At 47.3% G+C, this 22,545-nt stretch overlaps 1 protein-coding gene across 2 annotated transcripts in view; it reads right to left on the bottom strand.

Annotated features, from left to right (window-relative positions):
- Positions 1–9,371: 9,371 nt before the first annotated feature.
- The window catches only part of LOC140428383 (V-set and immunoglobulin domain-containing protein 1-like), a 36,615-nt gene continuing 23,441 nt past the window's right edge, over positions 9,372–22,545 (bottom strand). Inside the window, exons 6-8 of one of the 2 annotated variants that reach the window (XM_072514796.1) lie at positions 14,551–14,592; positions 14,300–14,342; positions 9,372–12,761 (exon numbers count right to left, since the gene is read on the bottom strand). In XM_072514796.1, the coding sequence (XP_072370897.1) occupies positions 12,736–12,761; positions 14,300–14,342; positions 14,551–14,592 (111 nt within the window). In that variant the 3' untranslated portion in view covers positions 9,372–12,735. Of the gene's footprint in view, positions 12,762–14,299; positions 14,343–14,550; positions 14,593–20,884; positions 21,501–22,545 lie in introns of those variants that run through there. The other variant, XM_072514788.1, reaches the window with a different exon arrangement.

The raw sequence follows: 22,545 nt of genomic DNA, 5'->3' as shown, positions 1-22,545 counted from the left end.
CTGCTGAACACACTGCTCATTACTGAGACTGTATTTCAGGGGGAAATACAACAGGACAGACTGATGTTACTGCTGAACACACTGCTCATTACTGAGACTGTATTTCAGGGGGAAATACAACAGGACAGACTGGTGTTGCTGCTGAACAGACTGCTCATTACTGAGACTGTATTTCAGGGGGAAATACAACAGGACAGACTGATGTTACTGCAGAACGCACTGCTCATTACTGAGACTGTATATCAGGGGGAAATACAACAGGACAGACTGATGTTACTGCAGAACACACTGCTCATTACTGAGACTGTATTTCAGGGGGAAATACAACAGGACAGACTGATGTTACTGCAGAACGCACTGCTCATTACTGAGACTGTATTTCAGGGGGGGATATACAACAGGACAGACTGATGTTACTGCTGAACACACTGCTCATTACTGAGACTGTATTTCAGGGGGAAATACAACAGGACAGACTGATGTTACTGCTGAACACACTGCTCATTACTGAGACTGTATTTCAGGGGGAAATACAACAGGACAGACTGATGTTACTGCAGAACTTCCTGCTCATTACTGAGACTGTATTTCAGGGGGAAATACAACAGGACAGACTGATGTTACTTCTGAACACACTGCTCATTACTGAGACTGTATTTCAGGGGGAAATACAACAGGACAGACTGATGTTACTGCTGAACACACTGCTCATCACTGAGACTGTATTTCAGGGGGGGATATACAACAGGACAGACTGATGTTACTGCAGAACGCACTGCTCATTACTGAGACTGTATTTCAGGGGGGGATATACAACAGGACAGACTGATGTTACTGCAGAACGCACTGCTCATTACTGAGACTGTATTTCAGGGGGGGATATACAACAGGACAGACTGATGTTACTGCAGAACGCACTGCTCATTACTGAGACTGTATTTCAGGGGGAAATACAACAGGACAGACTGATGTTACTGCTGAACACACTGCTCATTACTGAGACTGTATTTCAGGGGGGGATATACAACAGGACAGACTGATGTTACTGCAGAACGCACTGCTCATTACTGAGACTGTATTTCAGGGGGAAATACAACAGGACAGACTGATGTTACTGCTGAACACACTGCTCATTACTGAGACTGTATATCAGGGGGAAATACAACAGGACAGACTGATGTTACTGCAGAACACACTGCTCATTACTGAGACTGTATTTCAGGGGGAAATACAACAGGACAGACTGATGTTGCTGCTGAACACACTGCTCATTACTGAGACTGTATATCAGGGGGAAATACAACAGGACAGACTGATGTTACTGCAGAACACACTGCTCATTACTGAGACTGTATTTCAGGGGGAAATACAACAGGACAGACTGATGTTACTGCTGAACACACTGCTCATCACTGAGACTGTATTTCAGGGGGAAATACAACAGGACAGACTGATGTTACTGCTGAACACACTGCTCATTACTGAGACTGTATATCAGGGGGAAATACAACAGGACACACTGATGTTACTGCAGAACGCACTGCTCATTACTGAGACTGTATTTCAGGGAGGGGAAATACAACAGGACAGACTGATGTTACTGCTGAACACACTGCTCATTACTGAGACTGTATTTCACGGGGAAATACAACAGGACAGACTGATTTTACTGCAGAACACACTGCTCATTACTGAGACTGTATTTCAGGGAGAAATACAACAGGACAGACTGATGTTACTGCTGAACACACTGCTCATTACTGAGACTGTATTTCAGGGGCAAATACAACAGGACAGACTGATGTTACTGCAGAACACACTGCTCATTAATGAGACTGTATTTCAGGGGGGGAAATACAACAGGACAGACTGATGTTGCTGCTGAACACACTGCTCATCACTGAGACTGTATTTCAGGGGCAAATACAACAGGACAGACTGATGTTACTGCAGAACACACTGCTCATTACTGAGACTGTATATCAGGGGGAAATACAACAGGACAGACTGATGTTGCTGCTGAACACACTGCTCATTACTGAGACTGTATTTCAGGGGCAAATACAACAGGACAGACTGATGTTACTGCAGAACACACTGCTCATTACTGAGACTGTATTTCAGGGGGGGAAAGACAACAGGACAGACTGATGTTGCTGCAGAACACACTGCTCATTACTGAGACTGTATTTCAGGGGCAAATACAACAGGACAGACTGATGTTACTGCAGAACACACTGCTCATTACTGAGACTGCATATCAGGGGGAAATACAACAGGACAGACTGATGTTACTGCTGAACACACTGCTCATTACTGAGACTGTATTTCAGGGGGAAATACAACAGAACAGACTGATGTTACTGCTGAACACACTGCTCATTACTGAGACTGTATTTCACGGGGAAATACAACAGGACAGACTGATGTTACTGCAGAACACACTGCTCATTACTGAGACTGTATTTCAGGGAGAAATACAACAGGACAGACTGATGTTACTGCTGAACACACTGCTCATTACTGAGACTGTATTTCAGGGGGAAATACAACAGGACAGACTGATGTTACTGCAGAACGCACTGCTCATTACTGAGACTGTATTTCACGGGTAAATACAACAGGACAGACTGATGTTACTGCAGAACACACTGCTCATTACTGAGACTGTATTTCAGGGGGAAATACAACAGGACAGACTGATGTTACTGCTGAACACACTGCTCATTACTGAGACTGTATTTCACGGGGAAATACAACAGGACAGACTGATGTTACTGCACAACACACTGCTCATTACTGAGACTGTATTTCAGGGGGAAATACAACAGGACAGACTGATGTTACTGCACAACACACTGCTCATTACTGAGACTGTATTTCAGGGGGAAATACAACAGGACAGACTGATGTTACTGCAGAACACACTGCTCATTACTGAGACTGTATTTCAGGGGGGGAAATACAACAGGACAGACTGATGTTGCTGCTGAACACACTGCTCATTACTGAGACTGTATTTCAGGGGGAAATACAACAGACAAAAGTTCAACTGGTTTCCATATTTTCTTCACTGAAACTAATCTAACCTTCGGTATCCCTGATCTCCCCGTCTGATTGTTTCAAACTGGATTCGGCAATCCAGGATTTCAAGATGAACGGGGTATAATTTCCATCTGATATTTCTCCTGAGAATATGCAAAATATTTGTACTAAATCCCTCGTGTGCTTTTCTCACACAAAACTGACCTTGTTAAATCAGGCAGAAAAGAACTCCCAATAAGATGAAGATATATTTTTCCCACCCCCATCTCTACAGGACACTGTGGAGGGTCCACACTCTGCAATCACCCTTGGATCATCACAATATCACAAGGACAGTGAGGCTCCACTTTGATGCAGAAAATGGTGCTTCCCCTTTCTGGCCCGGTTTGCACTTCTTGTTCTGAGAAGGCAGGACTGAACTCTGGAAGATTAACCAATCCCATTCCCGGCAGAGAGCCTGTCCCTTTGATCGGCAGGTTGGGAGATGATGAGGATGTTCCTGACTGTATTCTGTCTGTGAAACAGATCTGGTGAGAGCGCAGGCTGACATTCTACAGCAGCAGTGAAGCTAAGCCCAGAATCACAGATTCACACAGTGCAGAAGAGGCCCTTCGGCCCATCAAGTCTGCACCCACACATGGAAAACACCTGACCTGCCGACCTAATCCCATTGGCCAGCACTTGGCCCATTACCTTGAATGTTAAGACGGCTAAGTCCCCATCCAGGTACTTTTTAAAGGATGTGAGGCAACCCGCCTCTCCCACCCTCCCAGGCCGTGCGTTCCAGACCCTCACCACCCTCCCAGGCAGTGCGTTCCAGACCCTCACCACCCTCCCAGGCAGTGCGTTCCAGACCCTCACCACCCTCCCAGGCAGTGCGTTCCAGACCCTCACCACCCTCCCAGGCAGTGCGTTCCAGACCCTCACCACCCTCCCAGGCAGCGCGTTCCAGACCCTCACCACCCTCCCAGGCAGCGCATTCCAGACCCTCACCACCCTCCCAGGCAGCGCGTTCCAGACTCTCACCACCCTCCCAGGCAGTGCGCTCCAGACCCTCACCACCCTCCCAGGCCGTGCGTTCCAGACCCTCACAACCCTCCCAGGCAGTGCGTTCCAGACCCTCACCACCCTCCCAGGCAGCGCGTTCCAGACCCTCTACCACCCTCCCAGGCAGTGCGTTCCAGACCCTCACCACCCTCTGGGTAAACAGGTTTTTCCTCAAACCCCCCCTAAACCTCCTGCCCCTCACCTTGAACTTATCTCTCCTCATAACTCACCCTTCAACGAAGGGGTACAGCAGCTCCCTGTCCACACTGTCCATGCCCCTCATAGTCCTGTGCACCTCGATCAGGTCACCCTCAGTCTTATCTGCTTTAGCGAAAACAACCCAATCCTATCCAACCTCTCTCCATAACTTAAACGTTCCACCCCAGGCGATATCCTGGTGAATCTCCTCTGCAGCCCCTCCAGTTCAATCATCATTCCTACGATGTGGCGATCAGAATTACACACAGTACTCCAGCTGTGGCCTCACCAAAGTTCGATACAACTCCAACACGACCTCCCTGCCTTTGTAATCTATGCCTCGATTGATAAAGGCAAGTGTCCCATATGCATTTTTTACCACCCGATTAGCCTGCGCGTCTGCCTTCAGAGATCTATGGACAAACACGGCCAGGTCCCTTTGTTCCTCGGAACGTCCCAGTGTCAGGCCATTCATTTAATACTTCTTTGTCACATTACTCCTTCCAAAGTGGATCACCTCACACTTTTCAGGGTGAATTCCATCTGCTGCTTTTTTGCCCATTTGACCATCCCGTATATATCTTCCTGTAACCCAAGTAGCTCAAACTCACTGTTAAACACCCGACCAATCTTTGTGTCATCCACTTAATGTGAAGGTTAATTCAACCACCCCAAATACATCCACTTAATGTGAAGGTTAATTCAACCACCCCAAATACACCCACTTAATGTGAAGGTTAATTCAACCACCCCAAATACATCCACTTAATGTGAAAGTTAATTCAACCACCCCAAATACACCCACTTAATGTGAAGGTTAATTCAATCCTTCCTAAATACACCCACTTAATGTGCAGATTAATTCAATCCTTCCTAAATACACCCACTTAATGTGCAGATTAATTCAATCCTTCCTAAATACACCCACTTAATGTGCAGATTAATTCAATCCTTCCTAAATACACCCACTTAATGTGAAGGTTAATTCAACCACCCCAAATACATCCACTTAATGTGCACATTAATTCAATCCTTCCTAAATACACCCACTCAATGTGCAGACTGTCACTCAAACCCATTGTCACATTAAATGAGTAACAGAATGGGAAACCGAGTTTTCTGACCCGTGTTCCCAGTCTGTGTAACTCTGTGTCAGGTGCACTGAACATTCTCAATGTGGTGATAAATTCTGCTGAAACTCTCATGTCCAGTTTGAATGTTCTAACTCTAGAATTCACACAAGTTACAGGTGCAGAGACACCGCAGCACAAACCAGGGAGAGTTCTTTTAGAACAAGTTAAACTTCTCCAAACCAAACTAAAACTTGTACTTACCCCCAGAAACACAGAGTGACAGAGTCACAGCAAAAAGAGATTTACTGATCATCTCAACAGAATAACAATCCTCTTTATCCACACCGTTTATTGCAGGTCCAGTAAATACATTGAAACACAAAGTGTCCCAGCCGACAGAAGCTGCTTTAATCTCCTTTTTCACAGGAGGTAACGAAGTTAAAGAGGAAGCAGCGACAATGAGCCAATAGCTGCTCCCCTTCTGGGTGGATTTTGATAAGTGACGTTTCTGATTCACTGAGTGCAAGTTGCCCACATTAAGTTGGTTTAACATGAAGAGTTCACACAGCGAGGGACACATTTGCTGCAAAAATGTAAATGGTGGAAACATTTATTGAAAATCATTGAAACCAAATTCTCCTCCCTTTGGGAACAACAAGAGCTAGAATGGACCGCCGCGATGCTGCGGAACTGAGTTATAGAGACCCTGAGCCACTCTGCACACCCTGTCCAGATCCGAGAGGTACCAACTCCTCCCCCGGCGAGGAGTGTGGATGTCAGGGTCTCTGAGGCCACCAAGGCCGCCGAGGCTGCCGGCAGCGTGATGGACAATGCCCTGCCCGCCCGGGATGAGTTAGGTGCAGCCCCGTATTGAAGAAGCTGGAGACAAGTTGGAAGTGTAGCTGAAGTGTGTGGCTGCACCAAGGGTGGCACCGATTCACATCCCTGTGCCGATCAATGGACATTGAATCCAAATGGAGTTGGATACAGGTGCTGCTGTCTCAGTGGTGCCGCGTGTTTTCGGGCTGGGCCTTGGGAAAACGAAGGGGGACGTGGTGAAAATCCAAGTGGATCCGCAGGCCCAGCCCTGTTTTTTCAGGGTTTGGCCAGTCCCTCATGCTATTGTTGGGAAGGTCGAGGGTGAACTGCAGCGATTGGAGAGCCTACGTATAATTCAGCCACTTTGTTTTAGCAACTATGCGGGGCTGGTGGTTCCGGTGATGAAACCGGATCGGATGTCAGGGTCGCTGAGGCCTACAAGGCTGCCAAGACTTGTCCATTCTAGTTGTTGAAGGATGGAGCTCTCTCACACAGATCCTCTTCTTACATCTTATATAACCACTTATCTCTTAAAACATCATTCTCCCACTACATTGTGTACCTTGTGTTGACCTGTTACGTATTCTCTTTTCATGGACTAAATGATATAGAGGCTTTGAAGAAGGTGCAAAGAGGATTTACAAGGTTCACACCAGGACTGGAAACTATTCCAATTGGGAAAAGATAATTAGGCTGGGGCCCTTTCTCTTCAAAAGAGAAGACAAATGAGTGATCAACATCTTTAAAATGATGGCAGGTGTTGAAAGAGTAAACAGAGAATGTGTCCATTTGTGGTGAAGAGTGAAAATAGAGGCCATCGATATCAGGCTGTCACTAATAAATCCAATGGGTAATTCAGAGGGCAGCCTTTACCCAGAGAGTGATGGGAATGTGGAACTCGCTCCCACGTTGAGTGGTTCCAATGTTACGATGCCAGCTGATGTTAGTGCATCTAATCAGACGCTAGAGTGGAACCCAGCTTGAGAGATACTGGGCGGGATTCTCCGTTTCAGAGACTAAGTGCTGACGCCGGGATAGAACCGATGGAATTCTACGACAGCAAGACTGGCACCGCTCCCGGAGAAATTAATCAACCGTTAATCTGAGAATCGTAGAATTTCAAGTGCAGAAGGAGACCATTCGGCCCATCGAGTCTGCACAGCCCCTTTGCCAGAGGACCCTACCTAAGCCCGCACCTCCACCCTATCCCCGTAACCCAGAAACCACACTTATTATTTTTGGACACTAAGGGCAATTTACCACGAGCAACCACCTAACCTGCACATCTTTGGGTTGTGGGAGGAAACCGGAGCACCCGGAGGAAACCCACGCACACACGGGGAGGATGTGCAGACTCCGCACAGACAGTGACCCAAGCCGGAATCGAACCTGGGACCCTGGAGCTGTGAAGCAAGTGTGCTAACCACTGTGCTACCGTGCTGGTATCAGAGTGGTTACCTTCTTTCACCTGAACTGACTGTGCTCCGGGGCTAGCGCGGCACCCTGTGGAACACGAGCGATTCCAATGGGAAACGGTGTTGGATATGCCGGAGTCGGGATTGACACTCGAGAGGCTGACAAGCTGTAGCTGCATATTCGCACTCCACTCCCCACACACACTCATCCCAGCCAATAGGATGGCACCGGTTGTGCTGGAGCGCGCCCATCCCGCTGCTGGGTCAGCTGCGGCCAGAGGATACTTGGGGGGGGGGGGGGGGGAGGTGGCCTGGTGAGTCCTGTGGCACTAAGTTCACAGTGAGCAGTCGGCAGCGTGCACAGCCGCGTGGCTGCCTTGCCGGCTGCGGCAATGGTGTTCCGTGCCCGTCCAGCCCGGCCCCACCTCTTGGCTGCCCCCCGGTACTCCCCCGAGACCCTGGCAGAAGTTCCCCGGCCGGCGGCACAACTATCAGCACACTATAGCGATATTGGACACTTTTCGTGCCCCCTCTCCCTCCCTCAGCAGCCACGGAGCCTGTTTCCCGATTGTTGAAACCACAAGTGAAACACGCCGTCGGTAATTCCTCCCGGTGGAGGCGGAGCATCGCGGAAGCCCCGGTGAATACCGGCTCAGGCCGCTAATGATATGTGAACGGCGTTTACTGTACGTGCAGAGTAGAACGCATTGACACCGCGGTTGAGGCACCGGAGCACGGCATTCTGTCGGGCAGCCAGCAACGGCCACCATTTTGGCCTCACGACCGTTTCTCCGCCCAATCGCCTTTCCTGATTCCAGCGTCGGCCGACAGAGAATCCCGCTATTTCTGTTTCGATACTTAATTGGCAGATTACAGAACAGAGTCACAGGACTGCCCATGAACTTTTAACTAAAGAATAAAACATTGATTAATCTCTGCCAACTCCACCAACCCACCGATATAATTTTGGTGCTGACAGCTATCCGCTACACCATCGACTGCACTGACAATTTGTGTGTTGTCTGCAAATTTCCCAATCTTGCCCCCATCACCCCATGTTCAAGTCCAAATTGTTAATATATAAAACGAACAGCAGGGGTGCCAACACCAAGCCCTGCGGAACAACAATTGAAACAGCTTCCCATTCGCAAGGGCAGCCATTGGCCATTCCCCTTTGTTTCCTGTTACTGAGCCAACTTTGGATCTGTGTTCTCACCAAGGATTCACCTCCAGGGTTCCAAACTCTCCTTCAGGTATTCCCCTGCCCTGGATTGTCATGTGCCTTCAAGCTTTCACACAATTCCCCAGGTTCCCAGCTGTGCCAACAGAATGCCACTTTTTCACAGGCTGTATAAGTTGTTACCATCTCGCAAGCCGCCATGCCCCAGGTCTGTACCTTAACTGGGAGCCTTTCTCTCTGCTCCTGACTTCACTGAACAGAACCTTTTTCCAGATTCCTCTTCATCTTTCCTTTGCCTTCACAGTTTTCCTGGAACTCTGTTCTTTCCCAATCCCTGGTTTCTAGGACTTGCTGTTCTTTATCTTGGGAGTGTCTTTCTGTCCCTGTGTATGGTGCTGTCTGTTCCAGCAGTTTCTGTGAAATCTGCTTACTCCCCGTTTACCTTCTTTCTCCTGAACTAACTGCTCTCACTGTCTTTGTCTGGGCTTCTGGTTACTAAGCAACAGCCTAGTTTTTGTTCACTGTTTTGTAAAACCATCATTACAATGCAGGCATCGAAACCAACCGACAGATTTTCAGGCAACTTTTAAGAAATGAGATTAAAATTGAAGTTTTATTTCATTTTTAGCACACAAATACAGAAACACAAAATTCAGCTTATTTGAAACTATAACTTACTTTGTATCCCCACAAATACAAATAACTTGGAACCCTCTCTATTTCCGAATTGAAGTAAGTGGCAGAGAAACAGTTTTGGGGAAGTGAAGTAAACAAATAAGGATGAGGCAGGATATGTTGATGGTTTGATGGGAAAGGATTGCAGGAGGTTCAAATCGAGCATAAATACCGGCATGGACTGTTATTTAAATACTTTCACACCATGTGGGTGTTGCTGACTAGGCCAGCATTTATTGCCCATCCCTAACTGCCCCTTGTGAAGGTGGGGGTGAGCTGCCTTCTCAAACGCTGCAGTCCATGTGAAGTAGGTACACCCACCGTGCTGTTAGGGAGGGAGTTCCAGGATTTTGACCCAGCGACAGTGAAGGAACAGCGATATATTTCCAAGTCAGGATGGTGAGTGACTTGGAGGGGAATTTGCAGATGGTGGTGATCCCAGGTATCTGCTGCTCTTGTCCTTCTAGATTGTAGAGGTCACAGGTTTGGAACATGCTGTCAAAGGAGCCTTGGTGAGTTGCTGCTGTGCATCTTGTGGATGGTACAGACGGCTGCGACTGTGTGTCCGTGCTGGGGAAAGACAATGTTGAGGCTGGTGGCTGGGGTGTAAATCAAGCGTGCTGCTTTGTCTTGGAAGGTCTTCGGTTTGCTCAGTGCTGTTGGAGCTGCTCTCATCCAGGAAAGTGTAAAGTATTCCATCACACTCCTGACTTGTACCTTGTGGATGAAAGACAAGGTTTGGGGAGACAGGAGGTGGGTTTCTCGCTGCTGAATTCAGTCTCTGACCTGCTCTGGTAGCCACAGTATTTATATGGCTGATCCAGTTCAGTTTCTGGTCAATGGTAACCCCCAGGATGTTGATAGTGGGGATGAGTGATGGTGATGCCATTGACTGTAAAGGGGCGATGGTTAGATTCTCTCTTGTTGGAGATGTTGATTGACTGGCACTTGTGTGGTATAAATGTAACTTGCCACTTGTCAGTCCAAGCCTGGATATTGTCCAGGTCTTGCTGCATTTGGACATGGACTGCATGGGCTCATTGTGCTGAATGATCTGTTTCTGGGCCTTATATTCGACACAACATGATGTAATCAGACGTACACTGCACACTTGGATCTTCCACTCAAAATCTGGTACAAACTGACTGAAAAATCTAAAATAAACTGAAAAACTATGGGCTGAGAATGAGGAGGCCTAAACACTGAACTTTACTGTAATAAACAGCACCTAGAATTTCTTAAATTTCCACACAAACCTCCGCTATCCTATTGACCATCTGACCACACTTCTGGTGTCAGTAATTCCACACCCTTCCGATCTCTTCCCACTCAATGAATCATTTGGATGTAGTCATGCCAGGTCACTCAGTTACTCTGAGCCACAACTGGCAGTGCTCAAGGAGTCAGAATTAGGAGCAGGAAAGGATCGCCTGGCAGATTATTTTTGAGCTAAACCAGAATAGAAAGTGGAATGAAGTGTAGAGAGTGTGGGGGACAGGCACGAGCTGGGGTTAATGTGCAGAAATCATTGAAAGTGGCAGGACAGGTGGAGAGAGCAGTTACTGAAGCACAGGAGAAAGCTTTTCACACAGCGAGTGGTTAGGATCCGGAATGTTCTGTCTGAGAGTGTGGTGGAGACAGATTCACACAGCGAGTGGTTAGGATCCGGAATGTTCTGTCTGAGAGTGTGGTGGAGACAGATTCACACAGCGAGTGGTTAGGATCCGGAATGTTCCATCTGAGAGTGTGGTGGAGGCAGATTCACACAGCGAGTGGTTAGGATCCGGAATGTTCTGTCTGAGAGTGTGGTGGAGACAGATCCACACAGCGAGTAGTTAGTATCTGGAATGTTCTGTCTGAGAGTGTGGTGGAGACAGATTCACACAGCGAGTGGTTAGGATCTGGAATGTTCTGACTGAGAGTGTGGTGGAGACAGATACACACAGCGAGTGGTTAGGATCCGGAATGTTCTGTCTGAGAGTGTGGTGGTGGCAGATTCACACAGCGAGTGGTTAGGATCCGGAATGTTCTGACTGAGAGTGTGGTGGAGACAGATTCACACAGCGAGTGGTTAGGATCCGGAATGTTCTGACTGAGAGTGTGGTGGAGACAGATTCATACAGCGAGTGGTTAGGATCCGGAATGTTCAGTCTGAGAGTGTGGTGGAGATAGATTCATACAGCGAGTGGTTAGGATCCGGAATGTTCAGTCTGAGAGTGTGGTGGAGACAGATTCACACAGCGAGTGGTTAGGATCCGGAATGTACTGTCTGAGAGTGTGGTGGAGGCAGATTCACACAGCGAGTGGTTAGGATCTGGAATGTTCTGTCTGAGAGTGTGGTGGAGACAGATTCACACAGCGAGTGGTTAGGATCCGGAATGTTCTATCTGAGAGTGTGGTGGAGACAGATTCACATAGCGAGTGGTTAGGATCCGGAATGTTCTGCCTGAGAGTGTGGTGGTGGCAGATTCACACAGCGAGTGGTTAGGATTCGGAATGTTCTATCTGAGTGTGTGGTGGAGGCAGATTCACACAGCGAGTGGTTAGGATCCGGAATGTTCTGTCTGAGAGTGTGGTGGAGGCAGAGCCACACAGCGAGTGGTTAGGGTCTGGAATGTTCTGTCTAATTTTATGGGCCAGGGCTTAGAAACTCCAAAGTATATTATGAAGTCCACCTGACCTACAATCGTTCTGTTGAATTTGGCAAGGTTGAGCACAAGAGCCTTTGGGTGTGATTCATCAGTCTTCCCAGACACTTTAATCAAAACAAGCTTTGTTCCAAGAACTTAGTTAACATTTATATATAAACACACAGCAAGAATTTTTATCAATTACAAACATAAAGACACCACACAGCGACAGTAATCTATGTATAACCCTGAATGAATTCCCCCTTAACTGTTCCAATTCAAAAACACAATCCAATAACCCAAAAAACCCTTTTCAAGAGCGTGGCCCAGCACTCTGCATTCTCACTTGAATAAGACTGGGTTTTCCTGAGATTCTGACCCCATCTCTCCTGCAGTTTTCAACTCCTTGCGGAAAGCTGGCTATATCTTTTAAATTACCAAAGGGACAGGGATAAAGGGAGATAGATTGGGGAGAAGCTGATCGTGCAGCCTGGGGAAATGGAAAAAGGTGGTGGGTAGAATTGGGGATGTGGGAAGAATGTGAGTGTAAGGAGTTGATCTCTGATATAAGGACACTGTTTTGATCATGTTCCTAATCGTCCTTATGCTCCTGGCCTCGGAATGGTGCCATATCGAAGGATATTTTCTGTAGTTCAGGAGCCGGGAGCTTGTCTGTTGCCTGTTCAAACAAAATTAAAAATAGATTAGTTTCCAAAACTCAAGCTGCAGCCAACGTGAGAATAAAGGATAATTTCAGCTCCTCTGAGGAGTTTGTCCAGATTGTAACTCTGTTCTTAATGACGGGAAACTCCCAGACTCCATCTCCAGCCTGCACAGAGTGAGCTGATCCCAGATGGAATGACAGTCGGGGCTACAGTTGGTCTGAACACTGAGTGGATATGAAAGGAAAATAGTTCAGTATTCCCACTCCATACACTGGGAATCATGGCTGGAAATGTGTGTGTACACGTTATTGAATATCTGTGTGTAAGTATATGTGAACGTGTACACGTGTCTGTATGTCTGTGTGTCGATGTACATTTGGGAATGTGTGTCTGTTTGTAGACATTTAGGTCTATCTTTGTACCTGTGAATATGTGTGTATCGATTGGTGAGATATGACGGATAAATGTGAGGTAATGCATTTTGGAAGGTCTGATCCAGGTGGGAATAACACAGTAAATGGCAGAGCCCTTCAGAGCATTGCCAGGCAGAGGGATCTGGGCGTACAGGTCCACAGGTCACTGAAAGTGGCAACACAGGGGGATAGGGTAGTCAAGAAGGCACACGGCATGCTTGCCTTTATCCATCGGGGCATTGAGTATAAGAAATGGCAAGTCATGCTGCAGCTGTACAGAACCTCAGTTAGGCCGCATTTGGAATATTGTGTACAATTCTGGTCACCACACTACCAGAAGGATGTGGATGCTTTGGAGAGAGGACAGAAGAGGTTTACCAGGTTGTTGCCTGGTCTGGAGGGTATTGAACTTGATGATCAGCAATGATCAGAATGAATGAGGGAGCAGGCTCGAAGGGCCGAATGGCCTCCTCCTGCTTCTATTTTCTCTGTTTCTATGTATTCGTTATGAGGGGAGGTTGGATAAACTCGGATTGTTTTCATTGGAATGACGGAGGCGGAGGGGCGACCTGACAGAGATTTATAAAATTATGAGGAGCATGGAGAGAGTGAAACGTCAGACGCTTTTGCCCAGGGTGGGAAAGTCACTTACCCAGGGTCACAGGTGCGAGGGGCAAAGTTCAGAGGAGATGTGCGAGGCAGGTTTTGGACACAGAAGGTGGTGAGTGTCTGGAACGCGCTGCGGGAGGAGGTGGTGGAAGCAGATACGATAGCGATGTTTAAGAGGCATCTTGACAAATACATGAATAGGATGGGAATAGAGGGATATGGACCCCGGAATTGCAGAAGGTTTTAGTTCAGACAGGCATCACGATCGGTGCAGGCTCGGAGGGTCGAAGGGCCTGTCCCTGTGCTGTACTGTCCTTTGTTCTTTGTACACACAACATTACATATATTACCACACGGGGCTAATCATGGTCCATTCCACGCTGGACTCGCTGCTCTCTATCCATTCTCTGCAGTGTTGCTGATATGGGTCCATTTTGAGTCAGGCTTTCCCACAGTTTCACCATTTATACAGAAAGTGACAGAATCCACCTGCTTTTCCTGAACCTCTGTTCAGTGCGATAGAAACATACCTTTAATCTCACTGTATACAGATGAAGTTGGTTGCTGTAATGCCTGAGGGAAAATAGAGACATGTTAGAAATTGTGATTGTGTAACACGTGCACAATGAGAGGCTTATTTGAAAATGTTCTACATTCTAATCATAGCGGCTTCTGGGAAAAAGGGATTTATTTTACTCTATGTCGAAAGAGGAAACTTTGATCCTGTGGTGAATGTTGATCACCAGACATATCCCAGTTTGTTGTAGTGAGAGATATTTACCATGTACGTTGGGTCAGAATCTGCTGGGGAATCTTTCAAATTCTGTAACAAAATGTAAACAGTGAAGATTGGGTTTAGTAGCTGTTGTGAAAATGAGAATTTACTAAAACCTGATTCTAAAGTGTCAGGAATTATAGTCTGGGAAGGTTTATATTTCCATGACGGTGCCCGATTTCTGAAACAGTTTAATTCAGCAGGAGGTAAAGTACATTCCACTCAGAATCTTTCACACAATCTTCCCAGTGCAGAAAGAGGCCCCTCGGCCCATCAGGTCTGCACTGGCCCTCTGGAAGAACATTAGACCGAGACCCACACCCCTGCCTTATCCCCGGAACCTTGCACAGTCTCACTTTCCAGAGAACAATCCAATCCCCTTTTGAATACCTCGATTTCACCTCCCTCCACCACCCTCACAGGAAGTTCATTCAACCTCTGGCTCACTTCTCCTTTTGCTCATTATTGTGAATGTGTGCCCTCTAGTTCTTGATGTACGTTTGAGTGGGAATAGTTTCTCCTGTACCTCCATATTTACAGACAATACAAAGTTGGGTGGGAGGCTGAGCTGTGAGGAGGATGCAGAGATGTTTCAGCAGGATTTGGACAGGCTGAGTGCGTGGGCACATGCATGGCAGATGCAGTATAACGTGGATAAATGTGAGGTTATCCACTTCAGCAGCAAAAATAGGAAGGGAATTATTATTTGAGTGGGTGTAAATTGAGAGAGGTGAATACTCAGTGAGACCTTGGTGTCCTCGTGCGTCAGTCGCTGAAAGTAAGCGCGCAGGAACAACAGGCAGGAAAGACGGCAAATGGTAGGTTGGCCTTCATAGCGAGAGGATTTGAATATAGGAATAGAGATGTTTCACTACAATTGTATGGGGAATTGGTGAGGCCACACCTGGAGTATTGTGTGCAGTTTTGATGTCCTTATCTGAGGAATGATGTTCTTGTGGGTGTAGAAATCAGGGAGAAGGACTGTAATAAAATTTAAGAGATTAACACAGACAGAGAGGAGGTTCGGAGTGGTCTGGCAGGCTTAAAGGTAGATAAATCTCCAGGGAGAAGGACTTTGATAAATATAGAAGGACTTACAAGAGAGGGTTCTTGGTAAACGGCAGAACCCTGGGAAGCACCGAGTTTCCGAGGAATTTTGGTGTGCATGTACACCCATCCCTTAATGTAGCAGAGCAGGTGGATACAGTGGTTAAGAAGGCCTCTGGTATACTTGCCTTTATTAACTGAGGCATAGAGTTTAGAGCAGGAAGGTTCACTGCTCTAGTGGAACTGTGTAAAACAGTTCGAGCAGGAAGGTTCACTGCTCTAGTGGAACTGTGTAAAACATTTGTTTGGCCACAGCTTTACGAGGGATGTGATAGCTCTGGAAAGGGTGCAGAGGAGGTTTACCAGGATGTTGCCTGGGCTGGAGAGTTTTAGTTATGAAGAGAGATGGAATCGACTGGGATTGTTTTCCTTTGAGTAGAGGAGACTGAGGGGCACACAGGAAGAAACTTTTCCCCTTGGTGGAGGGATCAATGACCAGGGGGCATAGGTTCAATTTTAAAAAAAAATATTTATTAGTGTCACAAGTAGGCTTCCATTAACACTGCAATGAAGTTACTGTGAAAAGCCCCAGTCGCCACATTCCGGCACCTGTTCAGGTACAGAGACCGAGAATTCAGAATGTCCAATTTACCGAAGAAGGATGTCTTTCGGGACTTGTGGGAGGAAACCGGAGCACCCGGAGGAAACCCACGCAGACACGGGGAGAATATGTGGACTCCACACAGTGACCCAAGCCGGGAATCGAATCCGGGACCCTGGCGCTGTGAAGCAACAGTGCGAACCACTGTGCTACCGTGCTGCCCAGGTTAGGGGCAGGAGGTTCAGAGGGGATGTGAGGAAAACCCTTTTCACCCAGAGGGGAATGGGAGTCTGGAACTCACTGCCTGAAAGGGAGGTGGAGGCAGAGACCCTCAGAATATTTAAGAAGTATTTAGATGTGCCTTCCCGATCCCAGGGCAGACAAGGCTCTGGGCCAAATGCTGGGGAATGGGATTGGAATAGTCCAGTGGTTGTTTTTGACTAGCAGAGATGCGATGGACCGAAGGGCATTTTCTCTGCTGTATGAGCCTATGACTCTAACAGCACTGTGGGTGTACCTACACCTCATTAACTGCAGCGGTTCAAGAATGCAGTTCACCACCACCTTACCAAAGGCAATTAGGGATGGGCAACAATTCCTGATGGAGCCAGCGACACACACATCCCAAGAAAGATTTGAATAAATCTGGGGCTGGATTCTCCGCTTCCCCAGCCGTGTGTTTCCCGGCGGAGCGCCGTTCGCTGGCAGCCGGATTCTCTACTCTCGCCAATTGTTAATGGGAATTTCCATCGAAGCCCCCCCACACCACCGGGAAACCGTGGCGATGGCACACAGCCAGCGGGAACTGAGAATCCCGTCAGCCGGAGAATTCCCACCCTCATTTCCCTTTCACACATTCCAAATTCCCGCTGGGATACAATGGGAGGGAGAGAGCCTTCCCTACACTGAGGAGGCATTGTGGGTGGCAGTAGAGTTCCCTGAGAGACAGAAATGGTTGTAGCAACATTCACAAAGCAAATAATGTCTTATTCGACAAATTACAGACTTCATTCCATGAACAATGTTCTGAGCACAGTGTCACATTTGGGCAATTTCAGTCTCTCCAGTAATATCAGGGTGTGAGTGTCCAGTAATATCAGGGTGTGAGTGTCCAGTAATATCAGGGTGTGAGTGTCCAGTAATATCAGGGTGTGAGTGTCCAGTGATATCAGGGTCTGAGTGTCCAGTAATATCAGGGTGTGAGTGTCCAGTAATATCAGGGTGTGAGTGTCCAGTAATATCAGGGTGTGAGTGTCCAGTAATATCAGGGTGTGAGTGTCCAGTAATATCAGGGTGTGAGTGTCCAGTAATATCAGGGTGTGAGTGTCCAGTAATATCAGGGTCTGAGTGTCCAGTAATATCAGGGTGTGAGTGTCCAGTAATATCAGGGTGTGAGTGTCCAGTAATATCAGGGTGTGAGTGTCCAGTAATATCAGGGTGTGAGTGTCCAGTAATATCAGGGTCTGAGTGTCCAGTAATACCAGGGTCTGGGAGGGTCTGAGTGTCCAGTAAAACCAGGGTCTGGGAGGGTCTGAGTGTCCAGTAATATCAGGGTGTGAGTGTCCAGTAATATCAGGGTGTGAGTGTCCAGTAATATCAGGCTGTGAGTGTCCAGTAATACCAGGGTCTGAGTGCCCAGTAATATCAGGGTCTGAGTGTCCAGTAATATCAGGGTGTGAGTGTCCAGTAATATCAGGGTGTGAGTGTCCAGTAATATCAGGGTCTGAGTGTCCAGTAATATCAGGGTCTGAGTGTCCAGTAATGTCAGGGTCTGGGAGGGCCTGAGTGTCCAGTAATATCAGGGTCTGAGTGTCCAGTAATATCAGGGTCTGAGTGTCCAGTAACATCTGGGTCTGAGTGTCCAGTAATATCAGGGTCTGAGTGTCCAGTAATATCAGGGTCTTGGAGGGTCTGAGTGTCCAGTAATATCAGGGTGTGAGTGTCCAGTAATATCAGGGTGTGAGTGTCCAGTAATATCAGGGTCTGAGTGTCCAGTAATATCAGGGTCTGAGTGTCCAGTAATATCAGTGTCTGGGAGGGCCTGAGTGTCCAGTAATATCAGGGTCTGAGTGTCCAGTAATATCAGGGTCTGAGTGTCCAGTAATATCAGGGTCTGAGTGTCCAGTAATATCAGGGTCTGAGTGTCCAGTAATATCAGTGTCTGAGTGTCCAGTAATATCAGGGTGTGAGTGTCCAGTAATATCAGGGTCTTGGAGGCTCTGAGTGTCCAGTAATATCAGGGTCTGAGTGTCCAGTAATATCAGCATCTGGGAGGGTCTGAGTGTCCAGTAATATCAGGGTCTGAGTGTCCAGTAATATCAGGGTCTGAGTGTCCAGTAATATCAGGGTCTGAGTGTCCAGTAATATCAGGGTCTGGGAGGGTCTGAGTGTCCAGTAATATCAGGGTCTGAGTGTCCAGTAATATCAGGGTCTGAGTGTCCAGTAATATCAGGATCTGAGTGTCCAGTAATATCAGGGTCTGAGTGTCCAGAAATATCAGTGTCTGAGTGTCCAGTAATATCAGGGTCTGAGTGACCAGTAATATCAGGGTCTGAGAGTCCAGAAATATCAGGGTCTGGGAGGGTCTGAGTGTCCAGTAATATCAGGGTCTGAGTGTCCAGTAATATCAGGGTCTGAGTGTCCAGTAATATCAGGGTCTGAGTGTCCAGTAATATCAGGGTCTGGGAGGGTCTGAGTGTCCAGTATTATCAGGGTCTGAGTGTCCAGTAATATCAGGGTCTGAGTGTCCAGTAATATCAGGGTCTGGGAGGGTCTGAGTGTCCAGTAATATCAGGGTCTGAGTGTCCAGTAATATCAGGGTCTGAGTGTCCAGTAATATCAGGGTCTGGGAGGGTCTGAGTGTCCAGTATTATCAGGGTCTGAGTGTCCAGTAATATCAAGGTGTGAGTGTCCAGTAATATCAGGGTGTGAGTGTCCAGTAATATCAGGGTGTGAGTGTCCAGTAATATCAGGGTGTGAGTGTCCAGTAATATCAGGGTCTGAGTGTCCAGTAATACCAGGGTCTGGGAGGGTCTGAGTGTCCAGTAAAACCAGGGTCTGGGAGGGTCTGAGTGTCCAGTAATATCAGGGTGTGAGTGTCCAGTAATATCAGGGTGTGAGTGTCCAGTAATATCAGGGTGTGAGTGTCCAGTAATACCAGGGTCTGAGTGCCCAGTAATATCAGGGTCTGAGTGTCCAGTAATATCAGGGTGTGAGTGTCCATTAATATCAGGGTGTGAGTGTCCAGTAATATCAGGGTCTGAGCGTCCAGTAATATCAGGGTCTGAGTGTCCAGTAATATCAGGGTCTGGGAGGGCCTGAGTGTCCAGTAATATCAGGGTCTGAGTGTCCAGTAATATCAGGGTCTGAGTGTCCAGTAACATCAGGGTCTGAGTGTCCAGTAATATCAGGGTCTGAGTGTCCAGTAATATCAGGGTCTTGGAGGGTCTGAGTGTCCAGTAATATCAGGGTGTGAGTGTCCCGTAATATCAGGGTGTGAGTGTCCAGTAATATCAGGGTCTGAGTGTCCAGTAATATCAGGGTCTGAGTGTCCAGTAATATCAGGGTCTGAGTGTCCAGTAATATCAGTGTCTGTGAGGGCCTGAGTGTCCAGTAATATCAGGGTCTGAGTGTCCAGTAATATCAGGGTCTGAGTGTCCAGTAATATCAGTGTCTGAGTGTCCAGTAATATCAGGGTGTGAGTGTCCAGTAATATCAGGGTCTTGGAGGCTCTGAGTGTCCAGTAATATCAGGGTGTGAGTGTCCAGTAATATCAGCATCTGGGAGGGTCTGAGTGTCCAGTAATATCAGGGTCTGAGTGTCCAGTAATATCAGGGTCTGGGAGGGTCTGAGTGTCCAGTTATATCAGGGTCTGAGTGTCCAGTAATATCAGTGTCTGAGTGTCCAGTAATATCAGGGTGTGAGTGTCCAGTAATATCAGGGTCTTGGAGGCTCTGAGTGTCCAGTAATATCAGGGTGTGAGTGTCCAGTAATATCAGCATCTGGGAGGGTCTGAGTGTCCAGTAATATCAGGGTCTGAGTGTCCAGTAATATCAGGGTCTGGGAGGGTCTGAGTGTCCAGTTATATCAGGGTCTGAGTGTCCAGTAATATCAGGGTCTGAGTGTCCAGTAATATCAGGGTCTGAGTGTCCAGTAATATCAGGGTCTGGGAGGGTCTGAGTGTCCAGTAATATCAGGGTCTGAGTGTCCAGTAATATCAGGGTCTGTGTGTCCAGTAATATCAGGGTCTGACTGTCCAGCAATATCAGGGTCTGAGTGTCCAGTAATATCAGGGTCGAGTGTCCAGTAATATCAGGGTCTGAGTGTCCAGTAATATCAGGGTCTGGGAGGGTCTGAGTGTCCAGTAATATCAGGGTCTGAGTGTCCAGAAATATCAATGTCTGAGTGTCCAGAAATATCAGTGTCTGAGTGTCCAGTAATATCAGGGTCTGAGTGACCAGTAATATCAGGGTCTGAGAGTCCAGAAATATCAGTGTCTGAGTGTCCAGTAATATCAGGGTCTGGGAGGGTCTGAGTGTCCAGTAATATCAGGGTCTGAGTGTCCAGTAATATCAGGGTCTGAGTGTCCCGAAATATCAGTGTCTGAGTGTCCAGTAATATCAGGGTCTGAGTGACCAGTAATATCAGGGTCTGAGAGTCCAGAAATATCAGTGTCTGAGTGTCCAGTAATATCAGGGTCTGGGAGTGTCTGAGTGTCCAGTAATATCAGGGTCTGAGTGTCCAGTAATATCAGAGTCTGAGTGTCCAGTAATATCAGGGTCTGGGAGGGTCTGAGTGTCCAGTATTATCAGGGTCTGAGTGTCCAGTAATATCAGGGTCTGAGTGTCCAGTAATATCAGGGTCTGGGAGGGTCTGAGTGTCCAGTAATATCAGGGTCTGAGTGTCCAGTAATATCAGGGTCTGAGTGTCCAGTAATATCAGGGTCTGGGAGGGTCTGAGTGTCCAGTATTATCAGGGTCTGAGTGTCCAGTAATATCAGGGTCTGAGTGTCCAGTAATATCAGGGTCTGAGTGTCCAGTAATATCAGGGTCTGGGATTTACAATCTCGCTCTGATATTGTTGAGAGATTGAAGCCGTTGAAATGTGCAGGAAAGGCAGAGGTGATTGTGATTGGGTGAGGTTTTGGTGACTGCTGCTTGTCCCACTGGTTAATTGTTGCTGGTTTTGAGGTTTAAGAACGATGAACAACAGCATACTCCGCTGTGCTTTCAGTCAGTGATACTCCCGGCTGCCTGGTGCCTGGGCAATGGAATCGAAGCTCAGCATATTTGCATTCCCCTTCACCTGACTGTAATCCAATAGAAATATTGATCAGTATTTATTTCCACACAGAATGAAAGAATGTCTGTCAACAGATCAAATGGTGTTATTATTAATAACTGAATGGTTTCTTCTTCTTTGCCTTTCTCACTGGAAGATGCTGACAGGCCGCTGGGATGTGCTTTTTATTGACTCTGGTCGCTCTGCTACAGCTGTGAATTTGTACACAGCAAGATCCCAGAAATAACAATGTGACAATGACCAATCAGTTCTCATTTTTTTAGGGGGATAAATATAACCCGGGACATTAAAGGATGATTCCTTTGCCCATCTTCCAAATAGTCCCAGGGAATATTTTACATTTCATTTCCTCATACCTCAGGGACTGCAGCGGTTCAAGAAGGCAGCTCACCCCCACCTCGTCAATGATAGAATCCCGCTGCCAGCGAACAGCGCGCGGCCGAGGAACACGTGTCTGGGGGGCCCGAGAATCCAGTCCCCAGTGTTGGAATGTCAGTTATTGTTTTTAATGGCATGGTCTGTCTTAATGGCTGCCAAAGAACCCCCCTGGAATTGACAATTAACCGACATGTCTCATTCATTCAGCTTTTCATTATTGTTGGAGATTTGGAAAAAATTATTTTCAGAAATTTCTTTTTCACTTTTTCTCTCAGTCTCTTTGTCCCTCCTCTCTCTCTTTCTTTTCTCCTTCACTTTATTTGGAATCCTGCACCTGACTTGTTGTGGAATTAAATATTCTTCACAGGCTCTTCTAGATTCCGAGCCTCCAATGTGGTCAGTCTCAACGGGAAAAACGGTGTGAATCCTCATGGAATCTTGTGCCTCTCAGAAATAAAAGTGATTGGTGTAGTTACCGGCGTCACTCTGGTGAGGTGGAGACTCTGAGACTGCCTCACGCCCGGCCAGCCTTGGTGTAAATGATGCTGGCGGGACGTCACGCTGAGTCAAGATTCCGTGAGGGAGGGGGTAAGGTCTGGAGAGAGTGCTGGGTAATGGTGTGCTGATGTATTACAGTGAGGTTCCTGATCGCACACCGTGTGATTCTCACTCCT

Source organism: Scyliorhinus torazame, chromosome 1 (genome assembly GCF_047496885.1).
Source record: "Scyliorhinus torazame isolate Kashiwa2021f chromosome 1, sScyTor2.1, whole genome shotgun sequence".
In the NCBI taxonomy this organism is placed as follows: Eukaryota; Metazoa; Chordata; class Chondrichthyes; order Carcharhiniformes; family Scyliorhinidae; genus Scyliorhinus; species Scyliorhinus torazame.
Note: the sequence above shows the minus strand (reverse complement) of the source record. Positions and strands in the feature narration are given on the sequence as shown.